Source organism: Cervus canadensis, chromosome 30 (assembly GCF_019320065.1).
Source record: "Cervus canadensis isolate Bull #8, Minnesota chromosome 30, ASM1932006v1, whole genome shotgun sequence".
In the NCBI taxonomy this organism is placed as follows: Eukaryota; Metazoa; Chordata; class Mammalia; order Artiodactyla; family Cervidae; genus Cervus; species Cervus canadensis.
In genome coordinates, this window is record NC_057415.1 from 8,949,651 (window position 1) to 8,966,229 (window position 16,579).

At 53.3% G+C, this 16,579-nt stretch overlaps 1 protein-coding gene and 1 non-coding gene across 9 annotated transcripts in view; both read right to left on the reverse strand.

Moving 5' to 3' along the window:
* Positions 1 to 1,009: 1,009 nt before the first annotated feature.
* The window catches only part of UBAP2 (ubiquitin associated protein 2), a 112,093-nt gene continuing 96,523 nt past the window's right edge, over positions 1,010 to 16,579 (reverse strand). For all 8 annotated transcript variants that reach the window (XM_043453453.1, XM_043453458.1, XM_043453457.1 and 5 more), the window contains 13 exons: positions 14,373 to 14,412; positions 12,075 to 12,258; positions 11,125 to 11,194; positions 6,771 to 6,966; positions 6,116 to 6,207; positions 5,791 to 5,838; positions 3,409 to 3,487; positions 2,994 to 3,199; positions 2,679 to 2,778; positions 2,490 to 2,597; positions 2,264 to 2,331; positions 1,990 to 2,181; positions 1,010 to 1,896 (listed from right to left, as the gene is read on the reverse strand). In XM_043453453.1, the coding sequence (XP_043309388.1) occupies positions 1,801 to 1,896; positions 1,990 to 2,181; positions 2,264 to 2,331; positions 2,490 to 2,597; positions 2,679 to 2,778; positions 2,994 to 3,199; positions 3,409 to 3,487; positions 5,791 to 5,838; positions 6,116 to 6,207; positions 6,771 to 6,966; positions 11,125 to 11,194; positions 12,075 to 12,258; positions 14,373 to 14,412 (1,479 nt within the window). In that variant the 3' untranslated portion in view covers positions 1,010 to 1,800. The remainder of the gene's footprint in view (positions 1,897 to 1,989; positions 2,182 to 2,263; positions 2,332 to 2,489; positions 2,598 to 2,678; positions 2,779 to 2,993; positions 3,200 to 3,408; positions 3,488 to 5,790; positions 5,839 to 6,115; positions 6,208 to 6,770; positions 6,967 to 11,124; positions 11,195 to 12,074; positions 12,259 to 14,372; positions 14,413 to 16,579) is intronic.
* On the reverse strand, positions 12,898 to 12,981 carry LOC122432152. The gene has a single exon (XR_006266765.1). It is a non-coding gene; the product is annotated as a small nucleolar RNA SNORD121A (small nucleolar RNA).

Below are 16,579 nucleotides of genomic sequence, written 5' to 3' on the forward strand. Positions count from 1 at the left end.
CCACTGCCCTCCTTAGGCAAGTGTTTTGTTTTTCTTGTCACTTATCTTAACTTCCTGCTGTTAAATCAGTGATTAGGAGGCAGTAGGTGCCATGATAGTTAAGTTGTGGACACTTAACCTTTTTTTAAGCCAGCCAGCAGCGCTCAACATATCTGATGAATGACTGTTGATTTTAGAGGTCAAAAGCAGCGAAAATGAGGACTGTGCCCCTGGGCTGGTTCCGTATGAGGACTGTGCCCCTGGGCTGGTTCCGTCCAGCATGTTGACCTGAAGCGAGAGGCTATAATGTAATGCTCTGGGCAACACCTCAGGGCCCTGAACTAGCTGCCAGGTTGAACTACATCTGTGCCTAACAAGCATGGAGATTTGCCTCCTGGCAAGACACATGGATAGTTTTATGGCCCTAGTTCCTTCTGCCCTGGTGGCCTGGAATCAAGAGGGAGGAGCTTAAGGGAAGTCAGAATCCTGGCCTCAGATGAATAGTTCCTTGGGACCTTCTAGAGCAATTTAGCCCAGGACCCACTTACCTACTTCACAGCACCTTGACTCACGTTAGAGCTATCGGTTAAGATGGCATTTGGCTGATGAAAAGCAAAGGACAGAGAGTTTAACTATTCAAACTTAAACTCTCTCACAGGCCTAGAACTGTGTTCTCAGCTCTTACCTTTGGTTGGAAAAGAAATTACCCTGCTTGTCCCCTAGGTCTGTTACAGAGCTGGAAGAAAAGCAAAGGTAATGGACGATGTCTGTGCGATGTCGGGGGTGGGGGTGGGGTTAGCTACCTTGTCAGCTGTATCCTTTACCTTTCCTGTCTCCCTGGATGCTGACTGGGGGCAAGAGAAGGGCCCAGCAAAACAAAGAATACCCAAATACCCACTGAAGCCCTGATGACCTATTACCAGAAGACAGGAGTTATGCTTCAACCCTGTGAAGTCCCGGGTACCTGGCGCTGTAATGAAGACACCTCTGCCCTGAGCCCTCCTTCAGTCACACCATACAAGAGACCAAGCATGCTCTCAGAACTTTATTAGGTGGAGTTTGGGCAAAAGAGAAAACCTCCGAAATAGTCGCCCTCCTGGTTCAGGACAACTGGAATAGAGGAGCCTTTGCTGAAGATGTGCTCTCACCGAAATGAAAGCATATCTGATTTTTTTTCAATGGGGGGAGCTGACTGGCTGAATATCTGAGCGCAAATTCAGAATTAAGAATGGTCAGCCAGAGGAAGGCAAGTCTGGGGACAAGACCAGACGCCTCTGCTCTCTATGGAGACAAACAGGTGCCACTTTCATGTTGGGTGGGGGATGTATCTCTGCTATTCCCAGATCAAGATTTGGAGGGAGGGGAACATGACAAATGACAAAAGGACCAGTTTCTCAAAAAGTGAGGGAGAAAGTAATTACACAGGGACAGAAACTCAAATAGGTTTACAAGGAGGCGAGATAAGTCGTGATTCTTCATTGGTACCTGACCCTGGTACCCCAACTGCCCTAAGGCAGCCCCTCCAGCACTGCCCGTGCGGGCGGCTATGGAGAAGGCCTGAGGCAGAGGGGAGGGGGCTTCAGTGGGGAGAGGGGCAGCTGCTCCCCAGTCCCCCAGGACTTGGATCACATTTACAAATACATACATAAATACATTACATACAACAGCGAGTCTGGGAGGCAGGCTCCCCCACAGAGGCTCGGCTGACACAGTTACATGTCTCAGGAATTCGAGGAGAGGGCGCCGGGCTCCCAGAGAAATGGGCTCCATGTGTTTTCTCCTGCCCAGGGGAAGCCCACCCAGCCCACCCCACTTCAGGGTTCAGTTTGTCCAGTATGGAGAGTTGCCGTAGGCAGGTTTGGAGGCTTGCGACTTGGGCTGCAGGGAGCTGGGCTGGTTGCGCTGGCTGGAGCCGCTCTGAGGAGGAGAGAAGGCAGTCAGGGCTGGAGCGGACCATCACCCCCCACCTGGGTGCGCAGGGCCGGGCGGCTGCCGCCTCCACCAGCTCACCTGCGCGTCCTGCGGGAGGTGGTGGTGCAGCAGCTGTGAGGGAGGCTGCTGGTGGGCGGGCAGGATGTGCAGGAACGGTGGGGGTGCGTACCCGGGCGCCGCTCCAGGGCCCAGGGGCCCGGTGGAGCCCAAGGCCGAGGGCAGGCTGAACGGGGGTGGAGTCCCTGCATGGAATCCCTGCTTGTCAAACGTCTGCAGGGCAGAGAGACAACAGTGAGGGCCGGCTGGGTGGCATGTGCCCCAGCCTGGCCCCCCAGCGCCAGGCCTCCCTCACCTGAGTCTTGTTGTAGACAGACCCAGTCATATCAGGGAGGCCGGAGGTGCTTGAAGTCGCCGACACTCCTGGAAGGAAAAGCGGCGGGCAGTTCCCACAGCAGCCAGGCCCAGCTCCGGTCTCCCCCACCTCCAGGGGCCCTCTGGGGTGGCCTCGCCTGAGAAGGAGTCAGGGTGGGAGACAACTGCTCTGGGCCTCAATCCTGGACGGAAGGGGGTGAGGCTACCTTTGCCAGGCCCAGAGCCTGCAGCCTTGTTCTGCGTCTGGGATGATCCACCATAGCCACCCTTGCTGTAGTCTCCCGCTGCGGTGCCCGGGGTCAGGTCGTCATAACCTAGCGTGGAGGGGACCAGAGGCGCGTGAGCGTGGTGAGCCCGGCCTGCCCACGCCTCTCCGGGCGGGGAGCACCCCTCACCGGTGCTGTAGCTGTGCTGGCCGTATCCGCTGGCCTGCTGGAAGGGCGTGGCGGCGGTGCTGAGGCTCACCCCGTGCTGCTTGGCTGAGGCCGGGGGCACCTGGGGAGGGTCAAGCAGGACAGGCCTTAGTGCGGAGGAGAGCGAGGGCAGCAGGCCGGCACAACCACCAGGGCCACGCCCGCCAGGTCTCCAAGCAGGTGACACAGGAACCTCGCCCCCGGCCTGGACCCACTCTCAAGGTCGGTGAGCCCGAGTGGGGCCCTGCCCCCCTGCCTGCTGCCCCCGGAGCGGGAGGCCAGCCCCCCGGTACTCACAAACATGGCGGGCCCGTACTGGAAGGCACCGGGCAGGCCCGTGTAGTAGGGGAGGCCGGTGTAGCTGTAGCCGGGCGGCAGGGCGGGGTTCAGGAAGGGCTGCTGAGCCGCGTGGTGGGCCTGGGACTGGCTCTGCTGGGGCTGAGCCAGGGTGGTGGGCGGTGCGGGGGACGCAGAGTCACCTCGGCCGAACTTGGTGACATCACCTAGGGGAACAGGGGCACTGATGCAGTCCCCACCCCGCATCCCAGCAGGAGAAAAAGGCCCCTGCAGATAGAACAGGGCTGGCTGCTGGCTCAACAACAGGAAGCTGGCAGGTCTCTGCAGCCCTTCCGTTTGTTTCCAGGCTCCTGGGATGGGCCACAGGCCAGTCCTTTGAGCAGCCCCTACTCCTAACCCCCTGAAGACGACTAACCTGAATATGGGTTACTGGTGAGGCTCCCATCTCGACTGGCAAGGGCTGGGGGTGTAGCGAAAGGGATCCCATAGTAATCCTAGGAGAGACCAGAGACTCGGTCAGCAGAATGGCCTCACCCACTCCTAGGACAGAGGCCCCACAGGCAGCTGGGTGCTCCAGGGGAGGCCACATTCCTGACTGGGCTGTGGGACTCACAGGCCCACCACCAGAGGGCAGCACTCAGAAAATTCAAAACACATGATGCCCTTCAGAGTTGTGGCCGCCACACAGCATGTAGACGCCCGAGCAATCCCTCAGCCTTCCCCGGCAGAGCCGCTGGATCCCAGTCACACAATGATCCTGGGCTGAAGATGCTATGGATTTCTTGGGAGATTTCCTGGCAGTGAAACCAAAGTGGATCCAGAGGAGGGTGTGGGTGCTTTTCCGGGAAACTGCTGCCCACGAGGAAAGCAGGAGGGCTTTCCCTCGGCTCAGAGGCCCCAGGTTAGGACTGGCAAAGCCTGGGTGGTAAGGGTCAGGGCAGACCTCCCCTTCTCCACAGGGCTCCACTGTCTCTCACTTCCGCGCACACTTCTCCCAGCTCTTGTGCAGTGTCAGGGCTGTCAGGGCTGGTCTCTCCTAGCTCAGGACTGACGTGTGCCTGCCTGTAATTGCTGCCCTGATCTGTTAAACCCTTGAGGCTCCTCCTCCTCCTCAGGTTTCTACTTGTCCAGGTAACTTTCCTAGCTGCCCCTTAGAGTCCCTCTCACTGGAGAAGGCACTGGAATTCATTTGGCCCGTGACCCTCACCAGCATCCACCTGTGACATGAAATGCACGCGAGGAGGGGGAGCTAGGAAAGCACAGCTGGTGGGATTCAAGTGGGGACAGGCCCGCGGGAAACCCAGGAGGGGGTGCTCTTTCACGGAAGAAAACGCAAAGGTGGGAACGAGCACAAACGTACCAGAGGCTAGGAAATGACCGACCACAAGGGAAAATGAAAGAAATCTCTGTCTCGAAAGACAGGCTCACAAGTGACTTCCTCTAACGCACAAAAAGATGAACGGAGTATGAAGCAGGACGGCCCCCGGGCCTGGAATCCCACCAGGTCACTCTGAGGGCCCGACCAGCACCACACACAGACTTGTCTTTCAGAACCAGCTCCCACGTTCCATCCCTGAGGCCCTGGGGTGCGAGGTTTCCTGAGTGCCAGGAGGACTCAGGCCACGTTTCCTGGGTTCCCTGCAAAGCCCCAGGGCTTAAGGCAGCCCCAGAAACTCTTGAGTTCTGTTTTACACCATAGAAATCTGCCAGCACATCCTCAATACCTTTCTGGGCCCTTGGGGATGCAGGCAGAAAGCCCCACAGGCCCTCGGGCAGTAGTGGGGGTTTGCAGTGGCTGCTGGTTTGCACACTGGGGAAGAGCAGCCCAGCTACAAGCCTCCGGAAATACCCCAGCAGATGAGACAGTCTCCCAAGAGAAACAAGCTTCAGCCACTGGACTCTCTGTGGTCAGCCCAGCGCGGGCAACACTACTTGTGGAGGCCACCACGCTGCCCTGCACGAGTGTCGGTGGGGGGGTTCCACTCCAGTCTTCAGTCTGACGAAGGACACCGCACCTTCACTTGGGGAAAAGGAAAGCCCGTGCCCAACCGAGCTGACATCAGTGTCCAAATAGCTATTACTCCCTGACAATGTGACAGATGCCCCAGACTGCTGAAAATGATCAGGAGTCTGCTAAACAGCAAACTGAGAAGGGAGCGGCAGGACAGGGGCATGCAGGCTGCCCATCAGGGCGCACGCCTCCGTGTGGACACTCCTGCACTGCGTCCTGTTCACGCGGCCATCCCAGAGAGGGCCCAGCGCCTCATCCCGGGAGCAAGGGCCGAAACGGACAGGCAACACTGACCTCAGAGTGAGGCTGCAGCAATCAGAGGTTCCAGGGCCAGCAATCTTACAAACAGATGGCAGGCTAGACCCGGAAGGGCCCTTCAGGACTGTCTGTTCCAGCCACTCACTCCAAAGAACAACGCTGCCATCACCAATGGCCACTTCAGAAGCTAGACACTAGACGGCACTTTGAAGGACAGGACTTAATAAAAAGCCTAGGGGCAGGCAAGTAACCCCATGTCCTGGTCGATTGTTTTGTTTTTTAATGGGGGGAGGTTTAAGGAAAGAGAAGGACCCACATTTGCTAGAGGCACTGCCTCCCGGGGCCCCAGGTCCCAGAGAACTTCAAGGTTCCCAGGCTACAGCCTCACCAGGCAGCACCGTCACAGCAGCTTTCCCGGCTGCAGTGCGGAGGGAGTCCTCAGGCGAGATGTCCTGAAGGCCAGACAGTGGGTGGGAAGCATGAGACTAAGAGCCTGAAGCCCCCCAGCCTCTCCCAAACCCCACTCACCACTGGCAGCCGTGACTGCAGCATCTGGAGCTCGTCATAGCCGTAGATCTGCATGAGGACACAAAAGCTGTCAGAGACCACACGCCACCCCTGCGGAGCCCAGGCCCACGTGGGGCCAAAACAAGGCTGGGGGCGGAGGACACGTGCAGGAGCAGATAGGGCTGAGCCGCTGTGGGCAGACCCCCACCCTGACTGAGTGCAGCTGGAGAAAGGCCCAGGGTCTGAGGGCAGAGCTGGCCTCAGGGGGAGCAGAGGCAACTCAAGACCCCCCGAGGCCAGCGGGGCGGAGGGGAGCCGGGGGGCCAGGAGGCCTGGGTGCGCTCACCGGGTAGGCAGGGAGCAGTCCTCCGGGGCCCACGAGGTACTGGCTGTGCAGCAGGGGCGGCGCCCCCTGGGGCAGGTTGGGGGGCGCTTTGCCTGGAGAGGCAAAGATCAAATGGAGTGACGCGGCCCCACACGAGTACAGTTCCTCAGCTACAGGGGCTTAGCAGAACGCAGCAGACTGGGCAGCCCCAGGACAGGGAAAGGCTGGACCGCAGTGGGTGAGCTGCTAGGAAACCACAGTCGGCTGGGCCCACACAGCCTGTCCAGGTCTGGCTGACGGGCAGTCACACGAAGTGACCAGGAGCAGCCCAGGAGAGCTGCCCTGTCACCGCGGCTGCAGGGATGAGTGAGGACAGGAAAGAATGGGGCGCTCCAAGCAGAAAGGCTGCCGGGAATCCTGCCCAGGGAGCATCCTCCCCCGCAAAACTGAGTTCACCACCAGCCAGGATCTGGCCCCCACCCCAATCCCAGCTCTGGAAGAACCAGGCCTCAGGAGGTCAGTGGGACAGAGGACAAGCCCGCAGGGGCACAGCCGGACGGAGCTGTGGGTGTTCAGTTCCCGTGAACCCCCAGGCCTAGCCACCAGGGCCGCCTCCCAGGAAGCCAGGCTACACTCTTGATTGGGGGAGGGGGCTGGCCAGGCCACGGGGACACACCTGAGGTCATCAAAGGCGCAGCCCTGGCACCACTGCTGGGGGCACTCCCGGGGGCACTGCCCAGGCACAGGCTGTTGACTGTGTTCATGCCGCTCGGCAAGCTGAGCCCTGAGGACACGGCGCTCGAGGCGGAAGTTGCTGCCGTTGAGAAGGTGGCCGAGGGCTGTAGGGAGGGGGCACTGTCCACGCTGGGATGCTGGCAAAACAGAAAAGCCAGGGTACATGGATCTAGGGGCAGAGCAGAGAACGCACGAGGACTGGCCTGGGCTGTGGGCCCACGGCCTCAGGCTGACCTGTGTGCTCGCCCTGGCCCCTCACTGCAGCCACGGGTTCACAATCGGTCAGCTGAGTATCAAGACCACCACAACTGAGATTTATCACCAAAAATCCTGCTGAAAATCGCTCAAGTTGCTCATGCTCTGGTAATTGAAACAGGCACAGAGACCTAGAGTAAAGCTTAGTTCACAGATGAACACAGAGAATCTCAACAGGAGGTGAAAACCCACCTCATAAAATAGCAGGAGAGTGGAGCCCAGGGCCATGGCAGCCCAGCCCAAGGCAGGGCCTCCTGGACACCTCTGACCTGAAGCCGCAGGCGGCCTTTGCTCCAGCATGTGAGGATATTCTGTAGGTCCTCAGGATCTACACCAAGAAGGGCACTGCCCAGCCCTACGCCTGCCCGAGAAGAGCCACCAAGGAAAGAAGGGCAAAGCCCAGCAGAAAGCTTTGAAGAGCCTGAGCGCCAAGGGCACCACCCAGCTGCCAGTACCAAGGTGGCAGGAAGGGTAGATACACCTGGTTGGGCAAAGTGAGGGCTGAAGAAAGAAGAAAAGGCTCTGCGAGACTGAACGTGTGCAGCACAGAGAAGCCGAGAAACTGACGAGAAGCTGACGGGGAAAGGCCAGGGGAAGGGACACGGTGCGCCATCCTCCACGGCCCGGACGGCTGTGCAGGTCCCAGCCCCACAGGCTGCCCTGCCCGCCCAGGCACGAGCAACCAGATCCGGTTCAGCAAGAGCAGGCTCCGAAAATTCTGGTCTCCCAGGGCTCCCCAGGACTCCTGCCCCTTCTACCGAGATGGAGAGACAGACCAGCGAGAGAAGGGCCCAGAGTGGGGCTGAGGCTGCTCACTACCCACACTTCACGAGCCCCCGCACAGAGGCCAGCTTCCACCCGAGGACGTCAGCCACAGAGTCAGAGACAGCTCTGACCACGCACTGCGATGTCGCCGGCCACCCAACCTTTCAACCACAGGGTTAAAAAAACAAAAAACAAAAAAACTGCAGTGTGGGGAGTGGGGGGAATCCACAGGCACTCAGGAGTCATCCAGAGAGCCTCTCCTGCCTCGAGTGGGCCCTGAAAGGGTCCCCGAATCTGCCCTTCCACCTCTCGGATCTGTGGAGAAGACAAGCTGCTGGCCCACTCAGTCCATGTGACGGGGCCGTCATTCAGCTCTCCAGACGGGCCCAGAGAGCACAGCTGACCACACCTTCCACAGACCACGAGGGGCAGGAGAGAAGACGAGATCCTTTACAAAGTGGGAGAGACCTGGCTCTGACAGATGATGATGTACCTGACTATTTAAAAATCAAAACTATTTCTAAAACAACAGACCTAGGGAAAATATTTGCACTTCCCATCACAAAGGGCTACTTAGTAGTCTTCCAAATACAGAAATAAACACCACAGACTGGACAGAAAAATGTAAACATCTCAGCCAAAAGGGAATTTAATGGTTTACCAATGTATAAAATAGATGTTCAAGCTCTTTTAGTTAAACACTATACTGACAGGTCATTTTTCTATTCACACATTAGAAAAATACAAATATTTGGTAACATCATTTCAGGAGGCAGTGGGGAAAGAGGACACGTCACTGTTTGCCAATGAGAGGTAAGGCGGCTGAAATCACTGCGCAGAGCCACGTGTGTGAGAGGACACGTGTGTGAGAGGAGTCTATCCTGCAGACACAGCATGTGCAGAAGGCTGTACACCACTGTCTGCACGGGTACGTCTCACGTGCGTGTGCTTCGCAGATGCTGCGTTTCCTACAAAGTGAGGGTCCAAGGCAACTGGGGGTCAAGCAAGTCTCCTGGTGCCAATTTTCCAAAAGCACCGGCTTCTTTTCGTCTCTGTGTCACATTTTGGTAATTCTCACAATATTTCAAAACTTTTCATAACATTTGTTATGATCATTGGTGACCTCTGATGTTACAAATGCAAAAAGATTACACCCTGCTCGAAGGCTCAGGTGATGGCCAGCATTTTTAGCTAATGTATTTATTAACTAAGTAAGATACATATGTTGGGGGACTTCCCTGACAGTCTGCTGGTGAAAACCCCATGCTTCCACTGCAGGGGCCCTGGGTTGGATCCCTGGTTGGGAAATTAAGACCCTGCATGCCACACAGCGAGGCAAAAAAGAAAAAAAGATAGATATGTTATATTTTTTAGACATAATGTTATTGCACACGTAATAGATAAGAGTGTGAACAAAACTTCCATGCACTAAAAAATAAAAAGATTTCTGTGACCGACTCCCCCACATTATTCACTTTATAGCAGTGGTCTAGAACCAAACCCACAGTATTACTGGAATATCAAAACTGAAAACGGCCCTCAAGTTCCATCAGAGGAGGACTACTAAATAATGCAATGCAGCAGAGCTGTGAAAAAAGAACAAAGAACTCTGATCCAACACAAACCTCCTAAAGATACACTGTTGAGTGACGGGGAAAGATATAAAGATACAGGAAACTGCAGAACGTTCCCATTTACATCACAGGACAAGCAGAAGAGCAGAAAGGAAAATGACTGTGTATGCATTTGATAGTTTAAGAAAACAAACTCTAGGAGATCAAGAAAATAATAGGAAAAGGGGCAAACAAAGTAGAAAAGAGACAAAAACTCTCAGTGTCTTTTTACGTCTTTCGTTTTCGAGTCTTGTGACAGAGCCCGCCTTAGCAATTGCACAAGGCAATTCTGGCTGCGGCCGCTGGGACTGCACGACAGTCTCCTGCTAAGACGCAGAGCGCAGCCAAGCGTGAGGGCGACAGCACCCACGATGGGGGCCAGCGCTCCAGGGCTCACAGAGGGACACCTCAGGGCGCAAGGCACAGGTGGTGGGCGGGCAGCTTGCTCCAAGGACAGAGACAGTCACACCAATCTCTGCTAGGAAGACAGTGATCTGTGCGTTTCAAGCAAAGAATTATGTATAAACCAATTTCACTTCAGATAGAATAGGAATGCCACAATGTTGGCCAGATACTGATGAAAGACAGGACTGAACCTTTTCCACCACTTCATTCTACAGCAAAAGATTTGACTTCTTCTTCAGAAGAAACTACTTTGCCAATTTCGCAACTTCCCCATTCACCTGGGCCCAAAACTTCCCTCCCTGCTTGAAGACCACCTACTCCCACCTTGTGGAAGCCTGCTGTCTCCTGGGAGGGGGGCACTTGGTTCTTTCCTGGCACCTTTCCTTCCGTGTTCCAGTCTCTCCCAGCTTTTGGAACTGTCTCCTCCCCTATGCTGCCTCATCCCAGTCAAGGAGCCTTGACACTGTGCTCCCAGCTGTACCGCTTAGATGCCAAGACTTCAGTAATCACAATCCAGGGTCACCCTTGAACACATCAGGACCTCCCCAGCTGGCACCCCATCTGCACTTCCATTCTTGCCTCTCCACACTCCACACATGCTTCTCCAACAGGACCTTCCCAAAGCCCCCACCCCTGAGCTGGCGGGAGTGAAGGCCCCATGACCACACTCACTGGATGCGGCAACACTGGCTGGACCATCTGTCCGTCTCAGAGACACACAGACTCTTCCTTTCCCTTCACAAACTCTCCCTACAATGGACTTCACAAAGTTCCAGAGTCCTCTCCAGAAGCACTGCTCTCGATAAAACTGGACTTTTCGCAGAGCCCAGTCCGCAGGGTCGCAGACTCGGACATGACTGAGAACACACGCAACAGATGCCAAGCAGAAGTTAGCGACAAGTCGACTTTCCTCTAAAAAGCTCGCAAAGACCCTAAGATGAGAAGCCCCAGAAAATAAAACCAACCCTGCCAGGCAGAAAGGTCTCCTAGAATGAACAGTGAATTCTGGGGAACAAATTCACCACCTGACAGCCCTGCCCATCATATCAGGTCTGGAGAACCGATTTCACTACAGAGGCATGAACCACATGTCCTCCGTGGGGCCTAGGAAATCATCCATTCAAACCATGAACCTAGATGAGACATCACAGCCAAGTGATTATTCAGATTCACAAACTACAGCCGCCCCCACCCTGCCCACGCCTAGGCCCCAAGCCAGCTAAGGAGGGGCTGGGTGGGGGAGCAGGGAACACTTACTGTGTGGGATGTGCTGGCTGAGAGCGGCGTGTGCGTGGAGGCGAGGCTGCTCTGGTGGCTGGAGAGGGAGCTGGAAGACAAGACAGACCACGTGTCCACCACGGCCCCCACACCAGGGGCCACTCGGCAGGCAGGCTATCCATGAGCTCGCCTTGTCCCACTGTGGGAAGGCCTGGCTGGACACCCTTCATTTCGCATCACCTGGGACAGCTGTTCTGTGGTTAGAAATGACCTAAAGGCTTGCTCGCTCGCCATGAGGATCCAGGACATCCTTCCCTGGGAACCTACAGAGCCTGCTTCAGGCAGCTCTAACCATCTGCTCTGAGACTGTAAATGGTAAGAACAGGATTGTACTAAGAACAGTCAGCCTTGGAGATCCCCTTAAATCTGTGTGTGTGGAAAGAAAGTTCCTAAGTCAGCCCCACGCACCAGAGCTTGAATGCCCATCAAATGCAGAATTCAAGAAGCCTGGCTTCTGCTCCAGGCTACATGAGGCAAGAGAACCCTGCTCAGAAGGTCGGTGTGGACCCGCCAGTCCAGTCCTCCCACGCCTGTGCTGATCACTCATCTCGGAACCCACAGCAACTGCCACACAAGAGACCTGCTCAGAAACCCCCCAGCACTCTCACCCCACATCACAGTGATGGGGCCCAGAATGTGGGGCAGGGGAGAGGCAGGGGGCCCCCTCCTGAGGGCTAAAGAGGAGCAGAAGCAACCCTCTGGCCCCACCCCACTCCCAAGGACCCAGGGCTGTGTGCCAGCAGAGCGTTACAGGTGGCAAGACTTTCACACCCAGCGCCCGAGACCCCACCCCTGCCACACGGCATTGCTGCGGAAGGCCAGGACGACAGGCAAGGGCAAGTGTGGGCTCTGCCCATGGACACAGCCATCTGGAAGCTTCAGGACTTGGCCTTGGTGCCTCGGACTCTGGGTCCCTGTTGTCCCCATACCTGCTGAGCTGAGAGAGGGGACTGCTGGACAGGTCCCCGGGCTGGGACAGGGAGGGCAGAGTGGCAGTGTGCTGGGATGCAGGGGGCAGAAGCGGAGCGCAGGAGGTGGTGCTGGGCAAGGAGGCCACAGACGGGAGGGCAGAAGGAGGGTCTGTTGTCTTTGGAGCTGGAACGGATGAAGTAGCTGTAAGAAACAGATCAGTTTAGCTCCAGAACCAACCGTGGTATCAGAGAAATGCTCAGTGTTTTGTGACAGGCTGGCTGGGCTGAGACACAGACAGTGACACCCCAGGGGACGATGCATGAGCAGGCTGCAGGTGGGCCCCGCCCTGTCTGCCCTGACGGTGGGAAGGGCGGTCGGAACACAGTCCCCAGGTGAGGAGGGAGCTCCAGTTTTACCACCACACGCAGCCCTGATGTGGGGGTCAAATCCTCCCGACTAAAGGAACCCGACCCTGAGCTGCACCCAGACACGGAAAGAGGCTCAGAGACTGACAAATACGGTCACAACATGAACACAACAAAGGACAGTGACCACGTAGTGGGGGAACCACCCAGGGGTTAGGCTTCTATCAAACGGGTATCACAGCAGGCTGACCTCAGGAAAGCTCATCGCCAGTAGAGGGGAGGAAGGGGCTAAGAGCCCTCTCCAGGGTACATACAATGGAGAACAACACACACCTAAAACCTGAGGAAGACACCCCTGCCCTCCACAGCTACTTTCAAAGGTGAGCATCTTCTTCACACTTCAACAGAACAGACCTCAGAGCACATAAACGCATACATTAGGCTTTCAGAAGAATAAGAATGCAATCAATCCCAGTTGCAGAAAAGACTCAGTTTTAGTGCCATCCACACATACAACTCAGATATGTGCTTGGAAGTGAAGCATCATTGCCTTCTGCAATTAGGAGGGGGCAGCACCTTGCTTCGGAAGGCCCTGAGAGTCCAGGGGACATGAGCTAGTGGAAGGGAGGACAGCTCAACAGCCAGCACAGGCAGTGACAGGGCCACACGAGCATGGTCAGGTCTGAGAGTGGTCCTCACACCCCTGAGGCTCTTCACTGACAGGCCTTCCCAAACGGCGCCCGTTCTTCCATAAATCAGATAAAGACACCACACGTCCCTGGCCCAAAATTCACCTCCCCGGGTGTTGGATCACATCAATGACAGGTTCAAAGAAAGTGTGTGCTGAGTGTGTGTGTGTGTGTGTGTGTGAGAGAGAGAGAGAGAGAGAGAGGGAGAAAGATGGTTGGAGAAGAGTGCATGGGAGATAAAAACCTATCTAAAATGCACACTATTTTATGGACATCTCACATCTCATTATCTCACTTGAAATCTCCAAATAAAATCTCTTAGTAAACCTCTGTGTGTTCTCGACCCCACACCTGAGCCAAAGAAACTTTCCACCACAGATTGAGGAATTCACACTTCCTGTGACATCTAGTGTTCTCAGAGGTACCAACGTTACCTGCTGCTCTGGCGGTCCCTCAACACCAAATCCAACTCTGGGTAAATCAACGTGTCATTTCAATTCCAACCGAGGCCCATTCCTGGTCTGGCAAAATCCCACAGCCACACTCCCCAAAATTTCTAAATAAAAAGAGGGTTTTTCTGGCTTCCATACCCAACAGATATCCATTTGCTTCACTGAATGATCAATGAAAATCAGTTTCATTTTAGATGACCATAATCATTGATAAACTAGCCAAGAACAAAGGGAACAACTAATGGGAATTCACCTACACTAACTCCAGTGATCACTGAGCTGTACTGGTTTGGTGGGCTCTCCCTCCATTTCTCCCAAGGATTTATAGTGAGCAACATCTCTCTCTCCAGAACCAGCATGCCAATTTCTGCTTTAAACATCTTTCACATTACTGAAGTGAAAGCCCTCTTAAACTTCCTGGAATCTAGGCCTCTGAGAAAAGCATATTTTAAATCCAACCTACACTCCACACTTGGGATGCAGTCTTAAGACAGCACAATGATGCAAGACCCCCTTCTTGCTGTAGATGTAATACCATCTAGTAATACCATCACCTACCGTCTGGTCACAGGGCCTCTCTAGCTTAACTCTAGTATATGTGCTGCCGAAGCAAGCACATCTAGCTTAACTCTAAACTGAAAGAAATGTTGCCAATGATGAGTCAGAGATAGCTATCAGAAAAGATGGAAAAGGACTACTTTTGCAGAATTAGCCATTGGCCAATCGTTTTCCCCACCACATCAGCTATGCCCTTTTTCTGTCTGTGGTTTCCACCAGCCACAACAAGAATAGTTAGCTCATATACTTACTGTCTACTGTCTGCTGACTTCGACTACCACCATGTCCATTCTATAAGAAAGAGAAAATAAAGTAAGTAAACCCTCCATCAAATGACAACCTAGGTTGGGATTTAGCCACAAACATATGAAGATTATGAGTTAAGCAAAGAACTATGACCTGTTTTGTTTCTTAAGAAAAGGAGAGGCAATACCACAAATTCTTAATAAATCCCAGCAAGCTGACCTTATTTACACCAAACTGGTTATTTAAGGAAGTAATAAGAATAAAAAATAAGACCAAGAGCACAGGAAGCAATGAAACAGTCCTAAAAATTATTAAGCTGTAGGCAGGACTTGGGAACTCTCACTATACTGAAATCACCACAAGCCTTTCTGTCTCATGAGTACCCCACATACTAAAAAGTGTTTCCAAATTATAATGAAGATAACTTTCATGCAAGGAATTATATTTTATATCATTCAATTGGTCTGAGTTAACCATCAAGCACTTCCCTAGAACCTTCAAACAGAAGGAGGCATCCTCACAAAGAAAACTTTACTTCCACAGATGGAGTGTGGAGACCCGGCAGAGAGACTGAGGGCTTCGCTGGTGGCTCAGTGGTAAAGAGCCACTCCTGCCAAGGCAGGAGATACAGGTTTGAATTGATCCAGGAAGATCCCACACGCAGTAGAGCAACTAAGCCTGTGTGCCCCGTCTACTGAGCCTACAGGGCTCAGACAGGCTCTGGATGGGACACGGAAGCAGAGGAGATGATCTCAGAACAGAAATTCAGTGCACTTTCTTTCCATGAAATCCTATATACAACACAGTTTATTCTTAAAACAATTTGAGATTATTTATAAGAAATGTAGACAATAAAACAGAACTGCTAGGGAAAAACAAAGCAGAACAAGAGCTAGACGACTCAGAGAAGAGAAAATCAGTACAAAGGGCACACGGAGAGCAATCAGAGTTCTGCTCCTCTGCCTCCCTCCCAACGATGGTTCACTGTTCGGTAAATATACACACATGACATTAAGCAAACGCCTCCAAGACAGCACAAAACCGACATACAGAGTCTTCTCAAAACTATGCCAGGGCTTCTCTAGTGGCTCAGTGGTAAAGAATCCACCTGTCAATGCAGGAAACATGAGTTCAATCCCTGATCCAGGAAGATCCCACATGCCTTGGAGCAACCAACCCCATACACCACAACTATTAAGCCTGTGCTCTAGAGCCCGAGAGCCACAACTCCTGAAGTCCCCATGCCTTAGAGCCTATGCCCTGCAACAAGACAAAGCGCCATGATGAGAAAATGGTCCACCACAACTAGAGAAAGTCCCTGAAGCAAGGAAGACCCAGAGAGCCAAAAAAAACACACCTCACTAGACAAAAAGAGAGGAAAAGAGCAATGAAACAGCTGCCATCACACCTTAGGAACACTTCATTACACCTAGAAAATCATTCTTAAAATACAAACACTGGACCATATGTAAAAATAGATAGCCATTGGGAATCTGCTGTATGATGCAGGAAGCTCAAACTGCTGCTCTGTGACAACTTAGAGGGGTGGGATGGGGTGGGAGGTGGGAGGGAGATTCAAGAGGGAGGGGATATATGTGTCTGCAAAAGTGAAAATGTTAGTCGTTCAGTCGTGTCCAACTCTTTGCAGCCCCATGGACTGTAGCCCTCCAGGCTCCTGTCCATCAAGTTCTCCAAGCAAGAATACTGGAGTGGGTTGCCATTCCCTTCGCCAGAGAATCTTCCCGACCCAGAGACTAAATGTGGGTCTCCTGCATTGCAGGCAGATTCTTTCCATCTGAGCCACCAGGGAAGCCCCAGGCTGATTCATGTTGATGTATGGCAGAAACCAACACAAAATTATAAAGCAATTATCAAATTAAATATAAATAAATAAACCTTAAAAAAAAATACAAACATTGAAACAATGAGGTCCTACTGTATATCACAGTGAACTATGTTCCGCATCTTATAACCTACAATGGAAAGGAATCTGAAAAAGAATATATACATATAACTGAATCACTTTGCTGTACATGTGAAACTAACACAACATTGTAAATTAACTACAATTAATTTAAATTAACTAAGTTAATTAAATAACTTCAATTTTAAAACTATTAAAAACAGAAACAAAAATTTCACAAGCAATGGACAAACTGACATAATAAAGCAGCCATATTATTTGGGATGAAGGAAATTCTAGGCAGAAGCA